The following is a 24,554-nucleotide window of genomic DNA, read 5'->3' as shown; positions in this document are numbered from 1 at the left end:
TGTGAGAGTTCCACAAGGGTGGGGTCTGATGTATCTCAAGTGTGTGGGATATTGCTGTCAGTTTCACCTACTACTGGATTCCAGCACAGACCAATATAGACAGGCCAAATGATTAGTGGGATATTGCTGTCAGTTTCACCTACTACTGGATTCCAGCACAGACCAATATAGACAGGCCAAATGATTAGGAAAGCTTCATGAATGAAAAACCAGAAAAATCTGTCCATTGGCTGTATTATTTTCCCTGACAGTAGGGCCACTATTAAGTTTTAGCAGCTGCGTAGCCCAGTCTAACTGGAAAGACGAGCTTTGTTTCTTCACATCTACTTTCTGCTTCCTCATATTCCTTTTTTGAGACAGGCTCTCACTCCAGTTGCCCAGGTTCGAGTGCAGTGGCACAATCATGGCTCACTGCAGTCTCAACCTCCTGGGCTCAGCTGATTCTTTCACCTCAACCTCCCGAGTAGCTTGGACTACAGGCACATGACACCACACCTGGCTAATTTTTTGTATTTTTGGTAGAGATGGAGTTTCGCTATGTTGTCCAGGCTGATCTCAAACCCCTGGGCTCAAACAATCCACCTGCTTTGGCCTTCCAAAGTGCTGGGATTACAGGCTTGAACCACATACCTGGCCGTATTTCCTCATTTTCTTAGACGAAATCAGGGAGGTTGGGAGAACAGCAGTTTGAGTTACTGATTACATGAAAAAAAAATTTTATTTAATATTTTAAAAATGTTAAATTGACAAATAAAAATTACATATGTATGGTACAGAACATGTTGTTCTGAAATATGTGTAATTGTGAAATGACTAAATCAAGCTAATTAACATATGCATCATCTCACATCTTTTTTTGTGGTGAGTATACTTAAAATCTCTTTTCTTAGCAATTTTCAAGTATACAGTACTCTAAATTGTTATTAACTATAATCTCTGTGTTGTACAACAGATCTCTTGAACCTATTTCTCTTGTCTAACTGATTTTTTTTTTTTTTTTTTTTTTTTTTCTGAGACAGTCTCACTCTGTTGCCCAGGCTGGAGTACAGTGGCATGATCTCGGCTCACTGCAGCCTCTGCTTCCCAGGCTCAAGCGAATCTCCTGCCTCAGCCTCCTGAGTAGCTGGGATTACAGGCACCCGCCACTGCGCCTGGCTAAGTTTTATATTTTTGGTAGAGATGGGGTTTTGCCATGTCAGCCAGGCTGGTCTCGAACTCCTGACCTCAGGTGATCTGCCTGCCTCGGCCTGGGATTAGAGGCATGAGCCACTGTGCCCAGCCTAACTGAAATTTTTTTACCTGCAGCAACTCCCTAATTCCTCCAAGCCCCTACCAAGCTCCTGGTAATCACCATTCTACTCTCTGCTTCTATGAGTTTAACTTTTTTAGATTCCACATGTAAGTGAGATCATGCAGTATTTGTCTTTCTGTGCCTGGCTTATTTCACTTAACACAATGTCCTCCAGGTTCATTCATGTTGTTGCAAATGAGTGCATTTCCTTCTCTCTTAAGGCTGAATGGTATTTCATTGTGTATATACCACATTTTCTTGATCCATTCATCTCTTGGTGGACACTTAGGTGGATTCCATAGGTTGGTGATTGTGAATAATGCTGCAATGATTATATGACTATTGCTATTGAAATTGTCCCAGGTAAGCTCTTCGAGCCCATGTTAAACCAGGTAAGGATTTGTGTTTGAGTTCTAAGGGAGAAGCTAGAAGCAGGTTCTGGTTCCTCTAACTAAGAAGATCTCTGCATAGAGACACAGGACAAGAGGAAGTGGGAAAGGCACACATGAGACTTCCTGCTGGCTCCCATCCCCCTGAGACCGAGTGGGGCCAAAATAGAGGAAGGATCCTCGGACAAGGAGGAGAGATAGGGCATCATCATCACCCACTTCAGGCAAAAAGTAGGGAGTTATTGTAATAGCCTGGGCATCCTCCAAGGGAACCCACCACGGCCTTTAAAACCTCACACTTGGCTGGGCATGGTGGCCCACGCCTGTAATCCCAGCACTTTGGGAGGTCGAGGCGGGTGGATCACGAGGTCAGGAGATCGAGACCATCCTGGCTAACACGGTGAAACTCCGTCTCTACTAAAAATACAAAAAATTAGCCAGGCGTGTGCGGGCAGGCACCTGTAATCCCAGCTACTCAGGAGGCTGAGGCAGGAGAATGGCGTGAACCGAGGACGCAGAGCTTTCAGTGAGCCGAGATCGTGCCACTGCACTGCCTGGGTGACAGAGCGAGGCTCCATCTCAAAAAACAAACAAAAAAAAAAAACCCTCACACTCGAAGCTGCTCACACCCCTTCATTTCAAAAATGTTTACATTTTATGCCAGCCAGCTTCACTTAAGGAATGTGTGTTTCAATGACTTAAGGGGAATAGTCTGGGCCAGCTGCAGTGGCCCTTGTCTATAATCCCAGCACTTTGGCGGGGGCCAAGGCGGGAGGATCTCTTGAGGTCAGGAGTTCGAGACCAGCCTGACCAACATGGTGAAACCCTGTCTCTATTAAAAACACAAAAATTAGCCAGGCGTGGTGGTGTGCACCAGTAATCCCAGCTACTCGGGAGGCTGAGGCACAAAAATTGCTTGAACCCAGGAGGCGGAGGTTGAAGTGAACCGAGATCATGCCACTGCACTCCAGCCTGGACGACAGAGCAAGACTCTGCCTCAAAAAACAAAACAAAAAACCTCACACTCAAAGCTGCTCACTCCTACCTTTTATGCCAGCCAGCTCACCTCTGAGGAACGTGTGTTTCAGTGACTTAAGGGGAACAGTCTGGGCTGGGTGCAGTGGCTCTTGTCTATAATCCCAGCACTTTGGGAGGCCAAGGCAGGAGAATCACTTGAGCTCAGGAGTTTGAGATCGGCCTGGGCAACGTAGTAAGACCCCCTCTCTAAAAAAATTATCTGGGTGTGGCGCCTGTGGTGACAACTGCTTGGGAGGCTGAGGCAGAAAGATCAATTAAGCCTGGAAGGCTGAGATTGCAGTGAGCTATGATTGCACCACTGCACTCTAGCCTGGGCGACAAAGTGAGACCCAGAAAAACAAAACAGAACGAAAACCACAACACTCTGGAGGCCAAAGAAAGAAAGTCTCCTTGCAAAGGGGCCACGGTTCGGCTGGCCTTGGGTCTTAGGGAGGATTATTCCAGGGCTCACTGGTCTAGACAGTGGCTTTACAGCCCCAGCTAAACTCTTCTCTGGACTGTCTAAAAGAGTTAGGCAGATTTGCGTGTGATTGATTATGTGATCTTGGGCAACTTATTTAACTTCCTTGAGACACAAGGGGGTGCCCAGGTCACCTTTGAGGGCATTTTCAGCTCTACAAGACTGATTCTCAGTTCTCTGAATGAATGTGCCTGGCACCAGCCTGGATCATGGCAGTTATTCTGGTGTATTTATTAACTTATTTATTTGATTAATTTTTTTTTTTTTTGAGACAGGGTCTCTCTCTGTTGCCAAGGCTGGAGTGCGGTGGCACGATCATGGCTCACTGCAGCCCTTGAACTCCTATGCTCAAGCAATCCTCCCGCCTCAGCTTTCCAAAGTGCTGGACTTTGGAGCTACCCTGTGAGCTACCCTGCCCAGCCTGGTGTGATTATTAATAGTATCTCATTCACTCTTTAACCCAGGGTTTCTCAGCCTCTACACTATTCACGTTTTAGACCAGACAGTACTTTGTAGTAGGGGACTGTCCTATGCATTGCAGGATGTTTAGCAGCATTTCTGGCCTCCTCTACCCACCAGATGTCACTCTCACTCCCACCAGTTGTGACCATCAAAGCTGTCTCTAGACATTGCCGATGCTCATGGGAGACTAAATTGCCCTGGGTGAAAACCACTGCTATAGGGCTGGGTGCCATGGCTCACACCTGTAAGCCCAGCAGTTTGGGAGGCCGAAGCGAGTGGATCACTCGAGGTCAGGAGTTCGAGACCAGCCTGGCCATCTCTTTTTATAAAAATTAGCTCGGCATTGTGGCGGATACCTGTAATCCCAGCTACTCAGGAGGCTGAGGCAGGAGAATCGCTTCAATCCAGGAGGCAGTCACTCATTTCTATAGTATCTTCAGATTTCTCTTTAAGCCTCACTCCTCTGACTTGAGTCATGCTGGCACCCTGTACATGTTCCCTTAACAACGTGTGCATCTTCTCCAATGCTCAGGGTAACTTTGGTAAAAGGCTCGAAGTTCCATGGGGGCAAGAACTCAAATCTGACACAGAGAGGGTCCCCTCTGTATGGTTGTTAAATGAATGAGTGAATAAATAAGTTACAAAGACAAGGCCGGAAGCGGTGGCTCATGCCTGTAATCCCAGCTTTTTGGGAGGCCAAGGCAGGCTGATTATCTGCGGTCAGGAGTTTGAGACCAGCCTGGCCAACATGGCAAAACCCTGTCTCTACTAAAAATACAAAAATTAGCCAGGTGTTGTGGCTCGCGCCTGTAATCCCAGCTACTCAGGAGGCTGAAGAATGAGAATCTCTTGAACCCGGGAGGCAGACGCTGCAGTGAGCGGAGATCATGCCAGTGCACTCCAGCCTGGGCGACAGAGCGAGACTCTATCTCAAAAAAAAAAAAAAAAAAAAAAAAAGGGAAAAGTTACAAAGACAAATGACCCTGAAAGTTGCAGCACAGGCATTTTGGTCCTCCAGTAGGAAGAGTAACCCTCTCCTCTCTGCACAGGCCATGTCAGAGAATGAGTAAGTGTGTGTGTGCTCAACTCAGGCAGAGCTGGTTTTGGATCCTGGCTTTCTGGCTAACTTGGTAGGTGATCTTGGGCAAGTTCCTTGTTTTTCTTTAGGCCTCAGTTTTATCGTCTGTGAAGTGGGGACAGCAATGGCACCCACCTCCTAGGGCATGAGGGTTCCTTGAGATGATGCTTATAATGTGCTTAGCGGAGCTACCAGCCCCTGGTAAAGGCTTCATGAATGCTAACTATGATTTATTTTTTATCATTACCTTTTGTCCAGGATATAAGCAAGTTGTCTGCTATCCTAGGAACAAGCTCATTGCTATTCAGGCTGATGGGGGTGGCAAAAAAATGCAAATAAATAAAATCCACAGAGAACTAAAATTTCCATTAATTATACACTTCAGAAATGAAGGACACTTCAAGGTCATCACGTCCAACCCCTCACACCCTGTCTCCCTAATTCAGAGCAGGCAGGCATCAGATGGTGACTTTCAGACTTCTGTGGCTGCCATCATCTGATTAAAATTCAGGCTCTTGGGCCCCACTCGGTAGAGATGCAAAAGCATTAGTAGGTCTAGAGTAAGGCCCAGGAATCAGCATTTTAATCAGTTCCACAGGGATATTCTTGGCTTCAGGTACAGAAGCTTTGGCTGACTGGGTAAGATCACGGGTTTTGGAGCTACTTGAGCCAGGGTCCTAGTACACTGCATATTATCTAGGAGACCTGAAACCATTGGTTTATTGGTTTATTAGCCTTGGTTTATTTGTCTATAAACTGGAGAATTTTTTTTTTTTGTGAGACAGAGTCTCACTCTGTCACCCTGGCTGGAGTGCAGTGTTGCAATCTTAGCTCACTGCAATCTTGACCTCCTGGGCTCAAGTGATCCTCCCACCTCAGCCTCCCCAGTAGCTGAGACCACAGGTGCATACCACCATGGTCAGCTAATTTTTAAATTTTTTGTATAGACATGGTCTTGCCATGTTGCCCAGGTTGGTCTCGAACTCTTGGGCTCAAGTGATCCTCCCACCTCAGCATCCCAAGTGTTGGGATTATAGGCGTGAGCCACTGTGCCTGGCTGAAACTAGAGTTATTAATAATGCTTCCCTGTTATGATTGTTGAGTGCATTACATAAGATAGTTCATAACATTCAGGCTTGGACCTGGCATGCTGAAGTGATGCATAAATATTAAATATCATTACTCCTGAGCCAATCACATGGACACCTGCCTCTGCTGCAATGACTCTCAAGAGAGGGAGCCCACTACCTCCTGAAGCAGCCGTTTTCATCTCTGGACTGCTCTGCCTGATAAGGCTCCTCTTTATATTGAGTTGAGATCTGCTTCCTTCTTTCTTATACCCAGAAGTTCAAGCTCTGTCCTTAGGATTATGGTTGAGAAGCACCTTCTTTCATAGGTCAGAGCCTTAAATATTTGAAAACAGAGGTTCATCTCCTGGGAAGACTCTTCTTAAATCCTATAGCTCAGGGAGTGCCCCAGGTCTTGTCTTGAAGGAGACAAAGCAAGTCCATATGTTAGTGACCTCGGCAGTCTCTGCTGCTCCAAGTGCACAGCATCTAACTACATTTGTTGATAAGTTTCAGACTCCAAAGATGCCCAGTGCCACATCATCAGGGTATCTGGGACAAAGCTGAGGGATACTGGTTATCAGTGTTTTTTATCAAGTTCCCCAAACAAGATGATGCAACCCTGCCTTCCACTGGCAGATAAGCCTCCCTATGAAGATGTCTTCTTATACTATTTGTACTATTTGGCAGAGCTGGGGAGAAAGGGGTGAATATCTAACAAAAGCCTCAGCCCTCCACTTCTCCAAACCCTCAATCCAAACCACCAGCACCTCTTCTCCCACTGGCCACACAGCTTCCTTCCTGGCCTCCCCGACTCCTCCTCAGTCATCTTTTTGTATTAACCAGGCCTTTGATTTTTTTTTTTTTTTTGAGACGGAGTCTGGCTCTGTCACTCAGGCTGGAGTGCAATGGCACGATCTTGGCTTACTGCAAGCGCCGCCTCCCGGGTTGACGCCATTCTCCTGCCTCAGCCTCCTGAGCAACTGGGACTCAGGCGCCCTCCACCACGCCTGGCTAATTTTTTGTATTTTTAGTAGAGACGGGGTTTCACCGTGTTAGCCAGGATGGTCTCGATCTCCTGACCTAGTGATCTGCCCACCTCGGTCTCCCAAAGTGCTGGGATTACAGGAGTGAGCCACCGCTCCCGGCAACCTTTGATTGTTTATATTCTGATGCTTCAACATCTTGGAGCCTTGCTGGCCCTGGAGGGACTTACCCCTCTCAGAGTTAACTAATTCCTAGAAATAGCAAACAGCTCACCTGTCAGCGTGCTTTTGATATACAAACCAATCAAGCCAAAGCCTCATGTCTCTCCAGCCACCTTCTTTATCCAGCTCCCAGACTCCGGGCCACATCTACCTGCCCTCATCACCCCACAAACAGGCATGAGACAATTAAGGACAGCCCCTGTGCTCCAGAGAAGGATGAAATTATTCAAACGAACCAATCCCAAGCCTGCAGCCTCTGCCTTACCCATTTCTTTCCTGGGAAACCACAATAAAGGTTCTTGCTCACGTTCTCATTCTATTACCTCTGCCTCCTGACAAACCATGGGGTTACCGTGTGTGCCCCTTATAGTGTGGCGTGCCCCTTCTTCTTGGAATCTGTAAGTATGACAGAGTATATCTTGCCAAAGGCTCACATCTCATAATCTCTCAGCCTTGCCATACCTAAATAATATTAAAACCTATATTTAAAAAATGCTTTCTGGGGTGGGCACAGTGGGTCATGCCTGCAATCCCAGCACTTTGGGAGGCTGTGGCAGATGGATCACCTGAGTTCAGGAGTTTGAGACCATCCTGGCCAACATGATGAAACTCCATCTCTACTAAAAGTACAAAAATTAGCTAGGCGTGGTGGCAGGCAGCTGTAATCCCAGCTACTCAGGAGGTTGAGCCAGGAGAATCTCTTGAATCTGGCAGTGGGAAGTTGCAGTGAGCCAAGACTGTGCCACTGCACTCCAGCCTGGGCAACAAGAGCAAGACTGTCTCAAACAAAACAAAGCAACCCGCTTTCCTCCATTGATTCATCCTCTTGTGGGAGAATGTGCCAAGTGACCTCAAAACTCAACTCTGATCATCTTCCACCATCTCGCTACTACTTGAAACCCCTCCATGGCATCCCACTGGTCTTAGGACAACACAGAAAATCCTCACTGTGACCTCCAGGGCTCTGTGTGATGCCAGCTGTCTCTGTGACCGGTGTTCCCTGGTCCCACCTCCAGACCTTTGCACTAGTGTTCTCTCTACTCCTCCCTTACTTGTGTGGTTCCGTCTTTGTCCCCTTGATCTCTCCTTGGGGAGGTCTTTTCTGATCACTCACTTTTTTGCTTTAGGCCTCAGTTTTCTCATCTGTAAAGTGGGGACAGCGATGGCACCCACCTTCTAGGGCATGAGGGTTCCTTGGGTACCATTGTTGTCCCCACTTGGCACCCTGTTTACTTCCTCCTCAAGATATATTTCCTTTGCAGATCGATAATGATGTGTTTGTTTACTTGTATATTAGCCACCTTGCCAACCAGATCATCCACTTCTCGCGGTCAGGGACCATGTCAATTTCATCCTCCACTGGACCCCAGCACTCAGCATAAGTCAGCCCTCAATAGATGCTTATGGAAATACTGAATGGTGCTGCTAGGCTCTACCAGATGCTCTCGATAGATAGACTCCTTTGATCTCCATGGCTACCCTGTGAGGTAGGGATTACCATTTCCATTTTATAGGTGAGGAGACTGAGGCTCGGAGAAACACATTAACCTACCCAGGGTCACACAGGTACTGAATGGTGTGGGTAGGGCATTCAAACCCAAGTCAGTCTGTTTGCCAGAGTTGGGCTCTCTTATCTATTCTGGCGGACCACCTCTCCAACTCTGAATGCCACCCACAGATAATCACAGCTTAAACTTCCTTTTCAGTCTGACAGCTTGAACTCTGATAGTCTGAACTCAAGGGATAAAACTCCAGAAGCCCAGATGAAAAGAGAAAACTTCCCTACTTAAAATACCTGGCTGAGCGCAGTGGCTCATGCCTGTAATCTCAGCACTCTGGGAGGCCGAGATTGGATCTCTTGAAGTCAGGTGGATCACTTGAAGTCAGGAGATCGTGACCAGCCTGGCCAACATGGTGAAACCCCGTCTCCACTAAAAATACAAAAATTAGCCGGGTGTGGTGGCGGATACCTGTAATCCCAGCTACCTGGGGGGCTGAGGCAGGAGAATGGCATCAACCTGGGAGGCGGAGCTTGCAGTGAGCCAAAATTGTGCCCCTGCACTCCAGCCTGGGTGACAGAGTGAAACTCCATCTAAAATAAAATAAAATAAAATAAAATAAAATAAAATAAGATACCTGAATCAGGGCTGGGCATGGTGGCTCACACCTGTGATCCCAACACTTTGGGAATCACTTGAGCTCAGGAGTTTGAGACCAGCCTGGGCAACATAGCAAGACCTTGTTTCTACTAAAATTAAAAAAAAAAAAAATTCACTTAGCACGGTGGCACATAGCTGTAGACCCAGCTACCTGGGGGACTGAGGTGAGAGGATTGCTTGAGCCTGGGAATTCGAGGCTGCAGTGAGCCCAGATCTGCACTCTAAGCTTGGATAACAAAGTAAGACCCTGTCTCAAAAAAATGAACAAATAATGATACCTGAATCAAGTCACAGGCCCTAATTTAAGGTACCGAGGAAAATTCTATGGTGGTACAAACAAGATCTTTAGGTTGACAGCTATTTCCTCAAGTTCTTCTCTTCCTTAAATAGTAAAATTATGTAAAACAAATGTTCCCTGCTATTTTGGTAAATTATATGCTATATATATACATATACAACAAATGGCAAGAGATTGTGAGCCAGCCTGTTTTGAAGCCTTCATATATTTAACATATGCCACTGCTATTTTCTTTTTCTTTCATATTACTTTTTTTCCCCTCGGGAAATCTTGGCTCATGTACTTGATAAATTCTTTTAGGAACCCGACTGATTCAAAATGCAGACTGGCTTTCTGAGGACTGCATAATTTAATGTCAAAGGTCCTTCTTTATTTCTGTTTTAAAACAAAGTTTAATAAACACAGGTGCCGTCGCTTCTTGTGGTTTGCCAGCGAAGATATGTGAGCAGGTCCAGCTTTAAAACTGCAGGGAGGTTGGGCTCTGTGGCTCACGCCTATAATCCCAGCACTTTGGGAGGCCAAGGCAGGAGGACTGCTCAAGCCCAGGAGTTTGAGACCAGCCTGGGCAACACAGTGAGACCCTAACTCTATAAGAAATTTAAAAATTTGCGGGATATGGTGGCGCACGCCTGCAGTCCCAGCTACTATGGAAGCTGAGGCAGGAGGATCGCTTGAGCTCAGGTGTTGTAGGGTGCAGTGAGCTTTAGTGCACTCCAGCCTGGGTGACAGAGCAAGACCCTGTCTCAAAAAATAAATAAACTGCAGGGAGCTAAGCCATTTTCTCAAAGTCACTTTTTACAAGGGTCAATGTACTCCAAACTCAAGGTAGAGAGGTGACTTGGAGAAGACAGGTTGCTGGAAGCTCATATTTCCTCATTGCTCACAATTTTCCTGTTCATCAAGCTCAGTTAATACTCGCGACCGTCTGTAAACCAGCTGTCATCCCCACTTCACAGACAAAAGCAGAGCATAGCCACACTTAACAGCATGCTGCTCCATCAACTAGAGCATGGTCAATAGTTGCTGTTGTTATTTATATTTATAGTAAGAACAGTAGATGCCCAGTTTAAAAATATCAAATATTACAGAAGGGTCCAAAATGAATAAGCAAAAAAAAAAAAAGTGTCTTCTCTCAAAATTTCCCATTCCCATCCAGTTATCCTCCCCAGAAGAAACCAGCATTAGACTTCTTACATGTCCTTCCCAAATGTCTGTGATTGTCTAAGCATAACTCCTCTAGAGCAATATTTCTCAGGCTTCAGCATGCACACAAATTGCCTGGAGACTGGTTACAATGCAGATACTGATTCGGTAGGTTTGGGACAGGGTCTGAGACTCTGCGTTTCTTGCATTTCTTGTTTTTTTATTTTTATTTTTTTGAGACAGGGTCTTGTTCTGTCACCCAGGCTAGAGCGCAGTGGTGAAATCACAGCCCACTGCAACCTCAAACTCCTGGGCTCAAGTGATTCTCCCACTTCAGCCTCCTAAGTAGCTGGGACTACAGGCAACACCGCTACGCCCGACTAATTTCTGTATTTTTTGTAGAGCTGGAGGTCTCGCTTTGTTACCCAGGCTGGTCTATAGCTCCCGGGCTCAAGCAATCTTCCAGCCTCAGCCTCCCAAAGTGCTGAGATTACAGGTATGAGCCACGACACCTGACCAAGATTCTGCCTTTCTAACAAGCTCCTAAGGGATTGCTGGAGCCTCTGGTTCAGAACCACACTTAAGTTTTTCTTTTTTTTGCGATGGTGTCTAGCTCCGTTGCCCAGGCTGGAGTGCAGTGGAGCCATCTTGGCTCACTGCAGCCTCTGCCTCCTGGGTTCAAGTGATTCTCCTGCCTCAGCCTCCCAAATAGCTGGGATTGCAGGCACGAGTCACCATGCCTGGCTAATTTTTGTATTTTTAGTAGAGACGAGGTTTCACCATGTTGACCAGGCTGGTCTCAAACTCCTGACCTCAAGCGATCTGTTCATCTCAGCCTCCCAAAGTCCTGGGACTACAGGCATGATCCTCCGCATCTGGCCGGGAGCACGCTTAAGTTTTAGAGTATCAAGGACCTAGCTCTCAGGACCTTATTATACTCCTTTTTCTTTTTGGAGAAACAGAGTCTCACTTTGTTCTCCAAGCTGGTCTCAAACTCCTGGCTTCAAGTGATCTTCCCACTTCTGCCACCCAAAATGCCAGGATTGTAGGCATGAGCCACTGTGCCCAGCCCATTTTATAGCACATTTAATAATGAGTCTCAACAATCTTTCCCTGTTGACCCCTACAGATCAGCGTGTGTGTGTGTATGTATGTATGTGCGTGTGTGTGTATGTTTCTTGTGGTAAAATACATGTAAAGCAAAATTTACCATTGACAGTTTTTTTTTGTTTTTTTTTTTTGAGACGGAGTCTACCTCTGTTGCCCAGGCTGGAGTGCAGTGGCGCAATCTCAGTTCACTGCAACCTCCCCCTCCCAGGTTCAAGCGACTCTCCTGCCTCAGCCTCCTGAGTTGCTGGATTACAGGCATGACCCGCCACGCCCGGCTAATTTTTGTATTTTCAGTAGAGACAGGGTTTCACCATGTTGGCCAGGCTGCTCTCAAACTCCTGACCTCAAGTCATCTGCCCTCCTGGGCTTCCCAAAGTGATGGGAATACAGGACCATAAACCATTTTAAGTGTACAGTTAGTGGCATTAAGTACATTCACAATGTTGTGCAACCATCACTATCATCCATCTCCAGAATTTTTTCATCCTCCCCAACTGTACCCATTAAACACTAACTCCCTGTCCTCTCTTCCCCCCAGCCCTGGTAACCACTATCCTGCTTTCTATATCTGTGAATGTCACTGTTCTAGGTCCCCTCATGTCGGTAGAATCCTCATATAGGTAGAATCCTTTTGTGGCTGGCTTACTTCACTCCGCATAATATCTTCAAGGTTCTTCCATGTTGTAACCTATGCCACAATTTCCTTTCTTTTTAAGCCTGGATAATACTCTATTCTATGTATTGTTCACATTTTGTTTATGCATTTATCTATTGGATGTTTGTGCCTTTTGGCTGGTTGTTTCTGCCTTTTAGTTATTTTGATACAGGCCAACTTAAACATTTTTAACATTTTTTTATTTATTTATTTTATTTATTTTTAAAATTATATTAAGTTCTAACATTTTTATTGATTTATTTTTGATTTTCTTTGAGACAGGGTCTAGCTCTGTTGCCCAGGCTGGAGTGCTGTGGTGTGATTGTGGCTCACTGCAGCTTTGACCTCCCAGGCTCAAATAATCCTCCCACCTCAGCCTCCCGAGTAGCTGGGACCACAGACATGCACCACCATGCCCAGCTAATTTTTAAAAATTTTTTGTTGCGATGAGGGTCTCATTATGTTGCCCAGGCTAGTCGTGAACTCCTGGGATTGATCAAGCAATTCTCTCGCCTTGGTCTCCCAAAGTGCTGAGATTACAGGCATGAGCCACCGTACACGGCTGTAAAAACATTAAAAAAGTGGATGCGCTATATCCATTTAATCACCCCTGTCCCAGTGATCATTTCTAGTGTTCTATTATCACACTCAAAGCTGCAAACAGCATGCTAGCAGCAGAAGGGACTATAGCAGGGGGGCTGGGACTGGAGACACTGAAGGCAGATGACTTTGCCAAAGCCTGGCTTAGCCACTTACTGTGTGACCTTGGGCAAGCCTGCAGCCCCTCTGCACTTAAGTGTCCTTATTTGTAAAATAGGGATAGTGAAAGTGCATATTAAATAAGATAATCCACAAGGCACTGAACTCTGCACCAGACACATGGCAAACTAACAGTCCATATCAGCTGTTCTTTATTCTTATTATTTTTTTGACAGAGTTCACCGTGTCACCCTGCCTGGAGTGCAGTGGCGTGATCTCAGCTCACTGCAACCTCTGTTGCAGTGAATCGCCTCACTGAGGCGATTCTCCTGCCTCAGCCTCCTGAGTAGCTGGGATTACAGGTGCCCGCCACCATGCCCAGCTAATTTTTGTATTTTTAGTAAAGACGAGGTTTCACTATGTTGGCCAAGCTGGTTTGAAACTCCTGACCTCAAATGATCTGCCCGCCTCAGCCTCCCAAAGTGCTGGGATTATAGACTTGAGCTGCTGTGCCTGGCCCCGTATCAGCCATTATCGGTATTGTAAGTCATTGCCTACTTGTTTCCATCCCTGTAATGAATTGCCAGCAGAACAAAGCTGGTGGCAGCACAAGACATTTAAACATTGTGAAAGATATCACAAATTACCTTCTAAAAGGCTGCAGCGGTCACTATTAGTCCACAGAAGGAAGCAGGGAGCCGTGGATGGTCCTTGCGGAGATGTGACAAAAGGAATATTCAAGGAGGATGATCAGGCCACCCAGCGATTTCTTTCTGTGATGTCCTCAGAGTCAAGGGTGCTGATCCATTGACCTTGCCTTCATCGCTGAAGATGAATTGAGAGTGCACGCAAACATTCATCTCCTTCCTTCCTGGGATATTTCTCTATGTGTCCATCTTTTGCGAATACCTTAGGGGACTGTTTACATTTTTGATTTTGGGGTTGCTTCTTCGGGACTAGGGGTCCTACTCATTTGTAGTTTCCTTTCTGTAGCCCATTTCATACCACCCCTCATTGAGTGGGTTCCAGATGTGAAATGTCACTCCCACCATGAGCCTTTCTCAGCACCCAGTTTATTTTATTTGCAGCATTTCTTACAATGTGCAAACCATTTATATAGTGATGTCCATATGTAATCACTATTTTTGTTTTTAAAATTCTTATCCCCTCCTGGTAGACTATGAGCACTGCAGAAAGGCGTTGAAGTCTGATGACCTTCGTGATCCCAGCAGCACCTTTGGGCCTGGCACAAAGCAGGTGCCCATTCAACATTTGTTGGATAAGGGATTCCAATAACATCCATAGCAGTGCTAAGAGTTAAGGATTTTTTTTTTTTTTTGATGGTAAAATACACATAACATAAACTACCATTTTAACCTTTTTTTCCTCTTCGAAATGGGGTCTTGCGGCCAGGCACCATGGCTTACATCTATAATACCTGCACTTTGGGAGTACGAGGTGGATGGATCACCTGAGGTCAGGAGTTTAGGACCAGCCTGGCCAACATGGTAAAACCCTGTCTCTACTAAAAGTGCACAAGTTAGCCGGGGGTAGTGGTGCGCACCTGTAATCCCAGCTACTTGGGAGCCTGAGGCTGGAGAGTTGCTTGAACCTGGGAGGCAGAGGTTGCAGGGAGCCTGGGTGATGGAGTGAGACTCCGTCTCAAAAAAATAAAAGAGGGGGTCTTGCTATATTACCCAAGCTGGTCTTGAAGTCCTGGCCTCAAGCAGTTCTCTTGCTTCAGGCCACCCACCTAGCTAGGATTACAGACACAGGTACCACCCAACCCCCCACCCCCACCATGCCTGGCTCTATTTTGACCATTTTATTTATTTTTTATTTTTTTTCCATCTTAACCATCAATTAAAGCGTGCAATTTTACAAGGTTGCACAACTTTCATCTCTATCTAGTCCTCAAAAGGAGACTCCCCACCCATTAATCTGTGACTCCCCATTCCCTGGCAATCCCCCAATCCCTGGCAGCCACTAATCTGCTTTCTGTCTCCATGAATTCTGGACACTGCATTTAAGTGGGCTCATATCTATGTGAACTTTTGTGACTAGCTTCTTTGCTCAGTGTAATATTTTTGAGGTTTAGCTGTAATGTAGCATGTGTCAGTAGTTTCACGAGGTTTCTGTTTATTCGTTTGTTTTGTGTTTTAGAGACAGTGTCTCTTTCTGTTGCCCAGGCTGGAGTGCAGTGATGCAATCATAGCTCACTACAGCCTCGACCTCTCAGGATTAAGTGATCCTCCCACCTCAGCCTCCTGAGTAGCTAGCACTACAGGCACACACCACTGTACCTGGCTAATTTTTAAATTATTTGTAGAGATGGGGTCTCTCTATTTTGCCCAGGCTGGTCTTGAAGCCCTGTACTCAAGTGATCCTCTTGCCTCGGCCTCCTAACGTGCTGGGATTACAGGTGTCAGCCACTGCACCCCTGAGGACTTTTCTTTTTTCTTTTTTTTTTTAACAGTGATGTGCTAGAGCCTGATGGTACCAGTTCTAGAGAGCAGATGGATTGTTAAATATGCAAGAATTTGGGGAGCCTGTTATTTAATCACTGACAGGCTGAAACAAGCCATTGTGGGAGTATCTAGGACACAGATATTGGCAAATGCTACAAATCAATATTGTTGGGGGAGGGTATTTGAGAACCAGTTTATAGGCACACAGCTGGCTTTAAAGCACCCCATAATCTCTATCAGTATCCCTGAGAAGTTACCGTAACTAAATACCTACTTTGATTTACTTCTTTATTTCTTTAGAATCAGGATCTCACTCTGTTGTCCAGGCTAGGGTGCAGTGGTGCAATCATAGCTCACTGTAGCCTCAACCTTCTGGGCTCAAGAGATCCTCTTGCCTCAGCCTCTTGAGTAGCCAAGACCACAGGTATGTGCTACCATGCCTGGCTAATCTTTTTTTTTTTTTTTTTTGTAGAGATAGGTCTTACAGGCTAGTGATGATGGCTCAAGCCTGTAATTCCAGCACTTTGGGAGGCCAAGGCAGGTGGATCACTTGCAGTCAGGAGTTTGAGACCAGCCTGGCCAACACGGAGAAAGTCTGTCTCTACTGAAAATACAAAAATTAGCCAGGTGTGGTGGCACATGCCTATAATCCCAGCTACTCAGGAGAGTGAGGCACAAGAATTGCTTGAACTTGGGAGGCAGAGGTTGTTGTGAGCCGAGATCTTGCCACTGCACTCCAGCCTCGGTGACAGAGCAAGATTCTGTCTCAAAACAAACAAACAAAACCCGAGATGGGGTCTTGCTGTGTTGCCCAGCCTGGTCTCAAACTCCTGGTCTCAAGCAATCCTCCTGCCTTGGACTCCTAAAGTACTTGGATGAGAGGTGTGAGCCACCATGCAGACCTCTTAAATACCTATTTTGAATAAAACAGTGTTCTTGCCTGGCAAGTACTGCTTAAGAGATGTCCTAGTCCCACCTTCTGACCAGATATCCAGGCCTAAGGCAGTCTGTTTTCAAGCCTTTGCTCCTAAGTGACACCTGCCTTCCAGCTGCAAGGGATGTCCCAGCTCCAGATGGCAGGATGTTTGCCTGAGTCCTGTGTCACAGGCCTCTCAGGGGAGGAGGGTGAGCTGTAGACACCCAGCTCAGCCAACAAGAGAGTGGGGACTCCTCGGGGCTCAGTCCCTCAGTGCATCTGCTTCATGATGGGGTTGGGGACAGGGGAACAGCAGAATCGCTTGCCTGCCTCTGATGCACGAGAAGAACAGTCCCCAGATCAACGATGTCAGCAGCACCTGGGAATGCACTCAAAGTGTAACAGTTTGGCCCCAGGTCACACCTCCTGAATCAGACCTTCTGGGGGCAGGGCCCAGCCGTCTGTGTTGTGACCAGCCCCGTGGAAGTTCTGAGGCTGCATCCAGTTCAAGAACCCCTGGACTCAAGTGACAGTCCAAAGAGCTGTCAACCAGGCTGGAGTGGAGCTGTGCCTTTTGATTCCTGCTCCAGAACACACACCATTTTCCACTCTCTGGCAAGCCTGCCCACACAAGCCAGCTCAGTTTAGACCTTGCCCTCGTTCCTGAGATACATGAATGCCTGGGAGAGGCACTGACTTGACACCCAGTGACTAGGACTGAAGGCGCTCTTACCAAAGACCACCAAACTGAAGCCTCAGCTTCTTCAAACTGTGTGACCTAGGCCAACTGCCATAACCTGAGCAGCCACTTCCTCGTCTATAAAATGGTCTAATAACCATACCTAATTCATAAGCTGATTGTTAAGGTAGCAGGAGATAATATAAAGGGCTTTGCACAGCTCTTGGCTTATAGCAAATGCTCAATAACTAGTTGCATGGTTTGAGGGCTATTATCCGAGGAGCTCGAGGAAGGGGAATTCAATGATGAATCCCTCACATTGGTCTTGTGCTTTACAATTAGTTTGTGTAATAACTCTGCAGGAGCTTCTTTGTAGCAGATACGGTTGGTGCCCTTTGCAGATTCCTTTAGCAGGCTGGCACTCCCCCAGCTATTATTGCCAGTGTTGGTTCACAACTGTGGCTCCCTCTGGATTGCCCCTGGTGGAGGGGAGCCACCTTGTCTGGGAGATTATGCCCTCCACTGCTGGGGGTGGCGTAGCCAAGGACTGACTGATATGAGGGTGTAACAGCCCAGCCCTCACATCCCCAGGTGGGACCTTCTCGGTGGTACGAGTCACACTCCAGAGCTCCCTGTGTGGTCAGGCTGAGGACAGACCTCAGCAGGAACTACATCCTTTCTTAGCTTCCTCCTGCCTCCTCCTGCTTCCCAGTGGGTTTCTCTGAGAGTATTTCCTTAGTAAATCGCTTGCACAAACATCCCCATCTCATTGTTTTGCAGAAACAGAAAAATCCTAATCCCAGCACTTTGGGAGGCCAAGGCGGGAGGATCGCTTGAGGCCAAGAGTTTGAGACCAGCCTGACCAATACAATGAGATCCCTGTCTCTACGAAACAAACTAACAAAAAGCTAGGTGTGGTGGTGCGTGCCTGTAGTCCCAGCTACTCAGGAGGCTGAGGCAGGAGGATCACTTGAATCCAGGAGTTTGAGGCTGTAGGGAGCTATGATAGTGTTACTGCACTCTAATCTGGGTGACATAGCAAGACATTGTCTCAAAAGAAAAAAAGGAGGGTGGGCACAGTGGCTCTTGCTTGCAATTCCAGCACTTTGGGAGGCTAAGGCAGGCCGATCACTTGAGGTCAGGAGTTCAAGAGCAGTCTGGCTAATATGGTGAAACTCCATGTTTACTAAAAATACAAAAATTAGCTGGGTGTAGTGGCATGTGCCTGTAGTCCCAGCTACTCAGGAGGCTGAGGGAGGAGAATCACTTGAACCTGGGAAGCAGAGGCTGCAGTAACCTGAGATTGTGCCATTGCTCTCCAGCCTGGGCATCACAGTGAGATGTAAAAGAAAGAAAAGAAAAAAAGAAAGAAAGAAAAAAAGAAAGGAAGAAAGAGAAATCTACCTGAAGATTCATATAGAATCTCTTAAGGTACACTGAATGACTAAAGCAATCTTGAAAAATGAGAAGGAAATTGAAGTTCTCATACTTTCCGATTTCAAAACTTACTACAACTTACTTAGGTGTGGCTTAAGGATAGACACGCAGATCAATGGAATAGAATCCAGAGCTCAGAAATAAATTCTCGAATCATATGATTTGATTAAATGATTTTCAAAATGGTGCCAAGATCACTCAGTGGGGGAAAGGACAGTCTTTTAAACAGATGGTATTAGGAACACTGGATGTCCATATGTGAAAGAATGAAGTTGGATTCTTACCTAACACCATACACAAAAGTTAACTCAAAATGGATCAAAGACCTAAACCCATAAAAGTTTAGAAGAAAGTATAGAAGAAAAGCCTTATGATATTGGATTTGGCAATAATTTCATGGATATGACACCAAAAGAACAGATAATAAAAATAAAAGTAGATATATTGGGCTACATCAAAATTTAAAACTTTCGGCCTGGCATGGTGGCTCACACCTGTAATCCCAGCACGCTGGGAGGCAAAGGTGGATGGATCGCTTTAGCTTGGGAGTTCAAGATCAGCCTGGCCAACATGGTGAAATCTCATCTCTACAAAAAACAAAAATAAACAAACAAAAAACCCAAAAACATCCAAAACCAAAATTAGTCAGGCATGGCGGTGTGCACCTGTAGTCCCAACTACTCAGAAGGCTGAGGTGGGAGGATCACCTGAGCCCAGAAGGTTGAGGCTGCAGTGAGCCGTGATCATGCCACTGCACTCCAGCCTGGATGACAGAATGAGATCCTGTATTAAAAAAATTTTTTTTTCAAACTTTGGTACATTCAACGATCACAATCAATAGAGTAAAAAGGCAATCTAAGGAATGGGAGAAATTGTTTGCAAATCATATGTCTGATAAGGGATCTGTATCCAGAGTATAGAAAGAAGCACAACTCAACAACAAAAAGTTAAACAACCCAATTTTAAAATAGGCAAAGGACTTCAATAGACATTTCTCCAAAGAAGACGAACAAAGGGCCAATAAGCACATAACAAGTTGCTCAATATTAGGAGTATGCAAATCAAAATCACAATGAGATACCAAATGAGATACTATCTCACACCCATTAGGATGGCTGTTATCAAGCAAATGGAAAATAACAAGTATTGGCAAGGATGTGGAGAAATTGGAATCTTTGTGCTTTGCTGGTGAGAATACAAAACGGTGCAGCCACAGTGGAAGACGTTCTGGCAATTCCTCAAAAAATTAAACATAGAATAACTCTTTTATCCAGTAATTCCACTTATGGGTCTATATCTAAAATAAGTGAAAGCAGGAACTCAAATAGATATTTATATACTCATGTTCATTACAGCGTTATTCACAATAACCAAAACATGGGAACAACTTGTGTCCATCAACAGATGAATGGATCAGCAAAATGTGATCTGTCCACACAGTGAAGTATTATTCAGCCTTAAAAAGGAGAGAAGTTCTGCAATGTGCTGCAGCATGGATGTGCCTTGAAGACATTATGCTAAGGGAAATAAGCCAGACACAAAAGGAAAAATCCTGTATGATTTCACTTATCTGAGATCCCTAGAGGAGTCAAATTCATAGAGACAGAAAGTAGAAGGGTGCTTGTCAGGGGCTGAGTAGGGGAAAATGGAGCATTGATTTCTATGGGGACAGAGTTTCAGGTGAAACTTAATGTCACTGAACTGTACACTTAAAATGGTTAAAATGGCAAATTTTATGGCATGTACATTTTACCACAATAAGAAAAGAATCTGTTTCACGATTTTCTTCTAGGACACCTCACTTATGGCACAATTATTACACCAATGTATAGAAGAGGTAAACTGAGGCTCAGAGTGACTATTTGTTTGTCTTATCCAGTGGGGATAATAATAGTCTCCACCTCTCAAGCTTACTGTGAGGATTAAATCGAATAATGATGCCTATAAAGCCCCCCCACCACCATCAAAGAAGAGCATTGGTGACAGAGTGAGAACCTGTATCTTATGGTATCTCGTTGTGATTTTGATTTGCATTTCCCTAATATGGAGCAACTTATTACGTGCCTATTGGCCCTTTGCCTGTCTTCTTTGGAGAAATGTCTACTGAAGTCCTTTGCCTATTTTAAAATGTGAAATACCTGTGAAGATGTGAGTGATGGAGACGGGGTGGCTTCAACTGAACTAGGGACAAATGTTGGCGATTTCACATGTCTAATCCTTTAGTTAAACAGCAGAAACAAAGATTTCACTCATTGTTACGTGTGTAATTTTATATGCTCGAAATGTCTCAAAATAAAATATCTTTATAAAAAAATAGAGTAAGTGGGAAGCAATGGAAGAGTTTAAAGAGGTGTTACCCTCTCACTGGCCAGGAATACAATGTTTTAAGCCAGATAAAACTGCGGTTGAATCCTGGCTCCATGCCTGTTTAGTTATGGGACTGTAGGCAGGCCATGTGAGTTCTGGGGCCTCAGTGTTCTTGTCTGTAAAATGGTGATAATAATATGAACTTCAGAGAGGTGCTATGCAGATCGAGTGCACGGAAAACAGCTGGAACTTGCACAGAGCACAAACTTGATTCTATTAGAGGTGACTGTGGTAGATGGGGTGAAATGTTAGCACCAAGCTTCAAACCCCGCCAGTCTGTCTGCCAACCCTGTGCTGGGCCCTGCATTTCCAGCCAAGACGAGCCTGACAGCTCAGGTTTTCCAAGCCCAGCCTTGCCAAGGAGTGGAGTTTCAGGAGTTTACAGAATTACTGTGATTTGATCTGTCTTTTCTCTTCTAGAACTTCATAAGCAGGGTATGTTCCCTGTACTTCTGAAATCCAGAGATTTACCCTTTCTATGCCAGCGCAACAGTTATTCTTTGGTGAAATACATGGAATGATGCAATGTTAATAATAGCAGTATTTTGAACTTAAATATTTCTCTTTATTTACCTTTTAAAAACATGGATCAAATGTGTACTCCATCTGCTCATATACTACCTCTGTTATTCATGCCCCATGTAACTCCAGACTTTTTTCTTTTTCTTTCTTTCTTTTTTTTTTAAACAAGTAAAAAAAACCCAGGATCTTGCTCTGTCACCCAGGCTGGAGGGAGTGGCGCAATCTTGGCTCACTGCAACCTCCACCTCCTGGGCTCAAGCAATCCTCCCACCTCAGCCTCCCAAGTAGCTGGGACCACAGGTGCACACCACCATGCCTGGCTAATTTTTGTATTTTTTGTAGAGATGGGGTTTTGCCATGTCACTCAGGCTTGTCTCGAACTACAGGACTCAAGTGACCCTTTTGCCCTAGCCTCCCAAAGTGTAGGGATTATAGGCATGAGTGAACATACCCAGCCAGACTTTTTATTTTCCTTTTCCTTTTATTTTTTTCTTCCTTCCTTCCTTGCTTCCTTCCTTCCTTTTTTTCTTTCTTTCTCTCTCTTTCTTTTTCTTTCTTGCTTTTTCTTTCTCTCTCTCTTTGTTTCTTTTCTTTGTTTCTTTCTTTTTATTTTTCAGATAGGGTCTCTCTTGCCCAGGCTGGATTGCAGTGGTATGATCACGGCTCACTGTAGCCTCAACCTTCTGGGCTCAAGCGATCCTCCCACCTCAGCCTCCCAAGTAGCTGGGACCACAGGCACACACCACCATGTCCAGCTAAGTTTTTTACTTTTTGTAGAGACAGCATCTCACTGTGTTGCCCAGGCTGGTCTTGAACTCCTGTGCTCAAGCAATCCTCCCACCTCAGCCTCCCAAAGTGCTGGGATTACAGGCATGATCCACAGTACTCAGCACCCCAGACTTTCTTCAAAATGTCTGTAAGGACTCAAAGCCTTGATAGAAAGGACTTGCACGTTCGGTATCACTATCTCCTTGAGAAACAAGGATCAGAACACATCTGTCTTGTCAGTGCTATAACCCCAAAACCCACCCTAGGGCTGGCAGACAGCAGGAGTTTTGTGTTTGAGAGTGACAAAGTTGGAAGGAGACAAGTAATTTTGCCCCTGAGTTCCAGAAGAAGAAACGACTTCCCAGAGAATCAAAGCTTCCTGGAGAGGAACAAGCAACAGCATAGTTTGAAGGAACATATTGCATGAGAGTGGGACCCATGGGGTCTCAAACTCAAATGCCTACAGGGCCTGACAAATGGGGCCATGAGCCAAGTAAGAGGAACACAGAGCAAGTGCAAGGATAACTAGCAAAAGACCCTTAGGGCTGGAGATAATCTAGAGAAGAGGAGACAGTGGTCAACTGTGGAGTGCATGACCCATCTAAAATTGGGGTCAGGGTGCGCCAGGGGCCACCACTGCCCAGACCTAGCACAATTCCAGTGCAGGAATGTGGGCTTCAGACAGCGAGATATTCTACTTTTTCCAAGAGACATTGGGATTCTGGCTTTTTATGTGAATTTTCCCAATTTAAAGATTTTGGCACCAAGCGTGGTAGCTCGCACCTGCAATCCCAGCACTTTGGTAGGCTGAGGAGGGAGGATCACTTGAGCTCAGGAGTTGTAGACCAGTCTGGGCAACATAGTGAAACCTTGTCTCTATTCTAAAATATGGCATCCTCTTTAAACTTTTAGAAATATGGTGTGAGCAACTTTTTGTGGGCCTAATGTGATCTTTAGATGACCAAAATGTTAGATATAGACAGATGAGTCTAAAATCTGAAACAGATGTACTCACAAACAGTATTCTGGCCTAAAACAAAGATATCCTCAATCACAACCTACTATGTGAATAGGAAACCCTGAAATTGGGCAGTGCCCAATCTGCTCAACTGTACATGGCAGTCTTGACATTGTAACTCTTGAAGTTATCACTCTCCCCAACCCCAGTCCAACTCAACAGAAATGCTAACCCCCATTTGTCAACTCTCCAAACCATGAGAAGAAGTCTTTCACCTGTCTTGGTCACTAGAACTGTGCAGCAAGGCCATTTGGGGGAAGCTTTAGCCATCTTGACCAGATTTGTTCTGTTCTCTAGGGTTGTGAAATTCCGTCGCACAGGTGAAAGTGCAAGGTCAGAGGACGACACGGCTTCAGGAGAGCATGAAGTCCAGATTGAAGGGGTCCGCGTGGGCCTAGAGGCTGTGGAGCTGGATGATGGGGCAGCTGTGCCCAAGGAGTTTGCCAATCCCACCGATGGTGAGAGGGCCCTGCAGTTGGGGAATCAGCCTGAGCCACTGTCAAGGTTGCCTCCCCAGCAGGCAATTGCAGAGGGCTCTTGTGAAGGGGCAGTTGGGAGGGCCCAGAGGGCCAAGGGGTGGAGCTGGAAGTGGGGACTGAGCCTACATGGCTTACTTCAGCAGGCAAGGTTACATCACAATCCCTGCCAGTCAGCATCATTGCACATCACTTGGCTGAGGATGGCAGTAACAATGATGATGATGATGACAAAGATGATGATGGTGATGATGATGACGGTGGTGATGATCATGATGGTGATGATCGTGATAGTAATGTGATGATGGTGATGATGATGGTGATGATCGTGGTGATTATGGTGATGGTGATGATCATAGTGATGAAGATGGTGATGATAAGGATGGCAATGGTGATGATAGTGATGATGATGAAGATGGTGTAGATGATGGTAATGATGATGAAAATGATGGTGGTGGTGGTGATGATGGTGATGATAGTGGTGGTGATGATAATGATTGTGGTGATAATTATGGGACAGTGATGATTATAGTGATGATGTTGATGATGGTGATCATGATGATGATTATGATGATAGTGATGAAGATGGTGATGATAAGGTTGGCAATGGTGATGATGATAGTGATGATGATGATGATGAAGATGGTTATGATGGTGATGGTGATGATAGTGATGATGATGATGAAGATGGGATTATGATGGTGATGATAGTGATGATGATGATGAATATGGTGGTTATAATGCTGCTGCTGATGATAGTGATGATGATGAAGATGGTGATTATGATGGTGATGATGATGATAGTGATGACGATGATGAAGATGGGATTATGATGGTGATGATGAT

General features: G+C 45.5%; 1 protein-coding gene across 1 annotated transcript in view; it reads left to right on the top strand.

Moving 5' to 3' along the window:
* The window catches only part of SVOP (SV2 related protein homolog (rat)), a 113,720-nt gene that overhangs the window by 8,429 nt on the left and 80,737 nt on the right, over positions 1 to 24,554 (top strand). Inside the window, exon 2 of the mRNA XM_011935939.1 lies at positions 23,530 to 23,690. Within this exon, the coding sequence (XP_011791329.1) occupies positions 23,530 to 23,690 (161 nt within the window). The remainder of the gene's footprint in view (positions 1 to 23,529; positions 23,691 to 24,554) is intronic.

Source organism: Colobus angolensis, unplaced genomic scaffold (genome assembly GCF_000951035.1).
Source record: "Colobus angolensis palliatus isolate OR3802 unplaced genomic scaffold, Cang.pa_1.0 Scaffold10, whole genome shotgun sequence".
NCBI lineage: Eukaryota > Metazoa > Chordata > Mammalia > Primates > Cercopithecidae > Colobus > Colobus angolensis.
The sequence above is the reverse complement of the archived record's forward strand: the minus strand, read 5'-3'. Positions and strand labels throughout refer to the sequence as shown.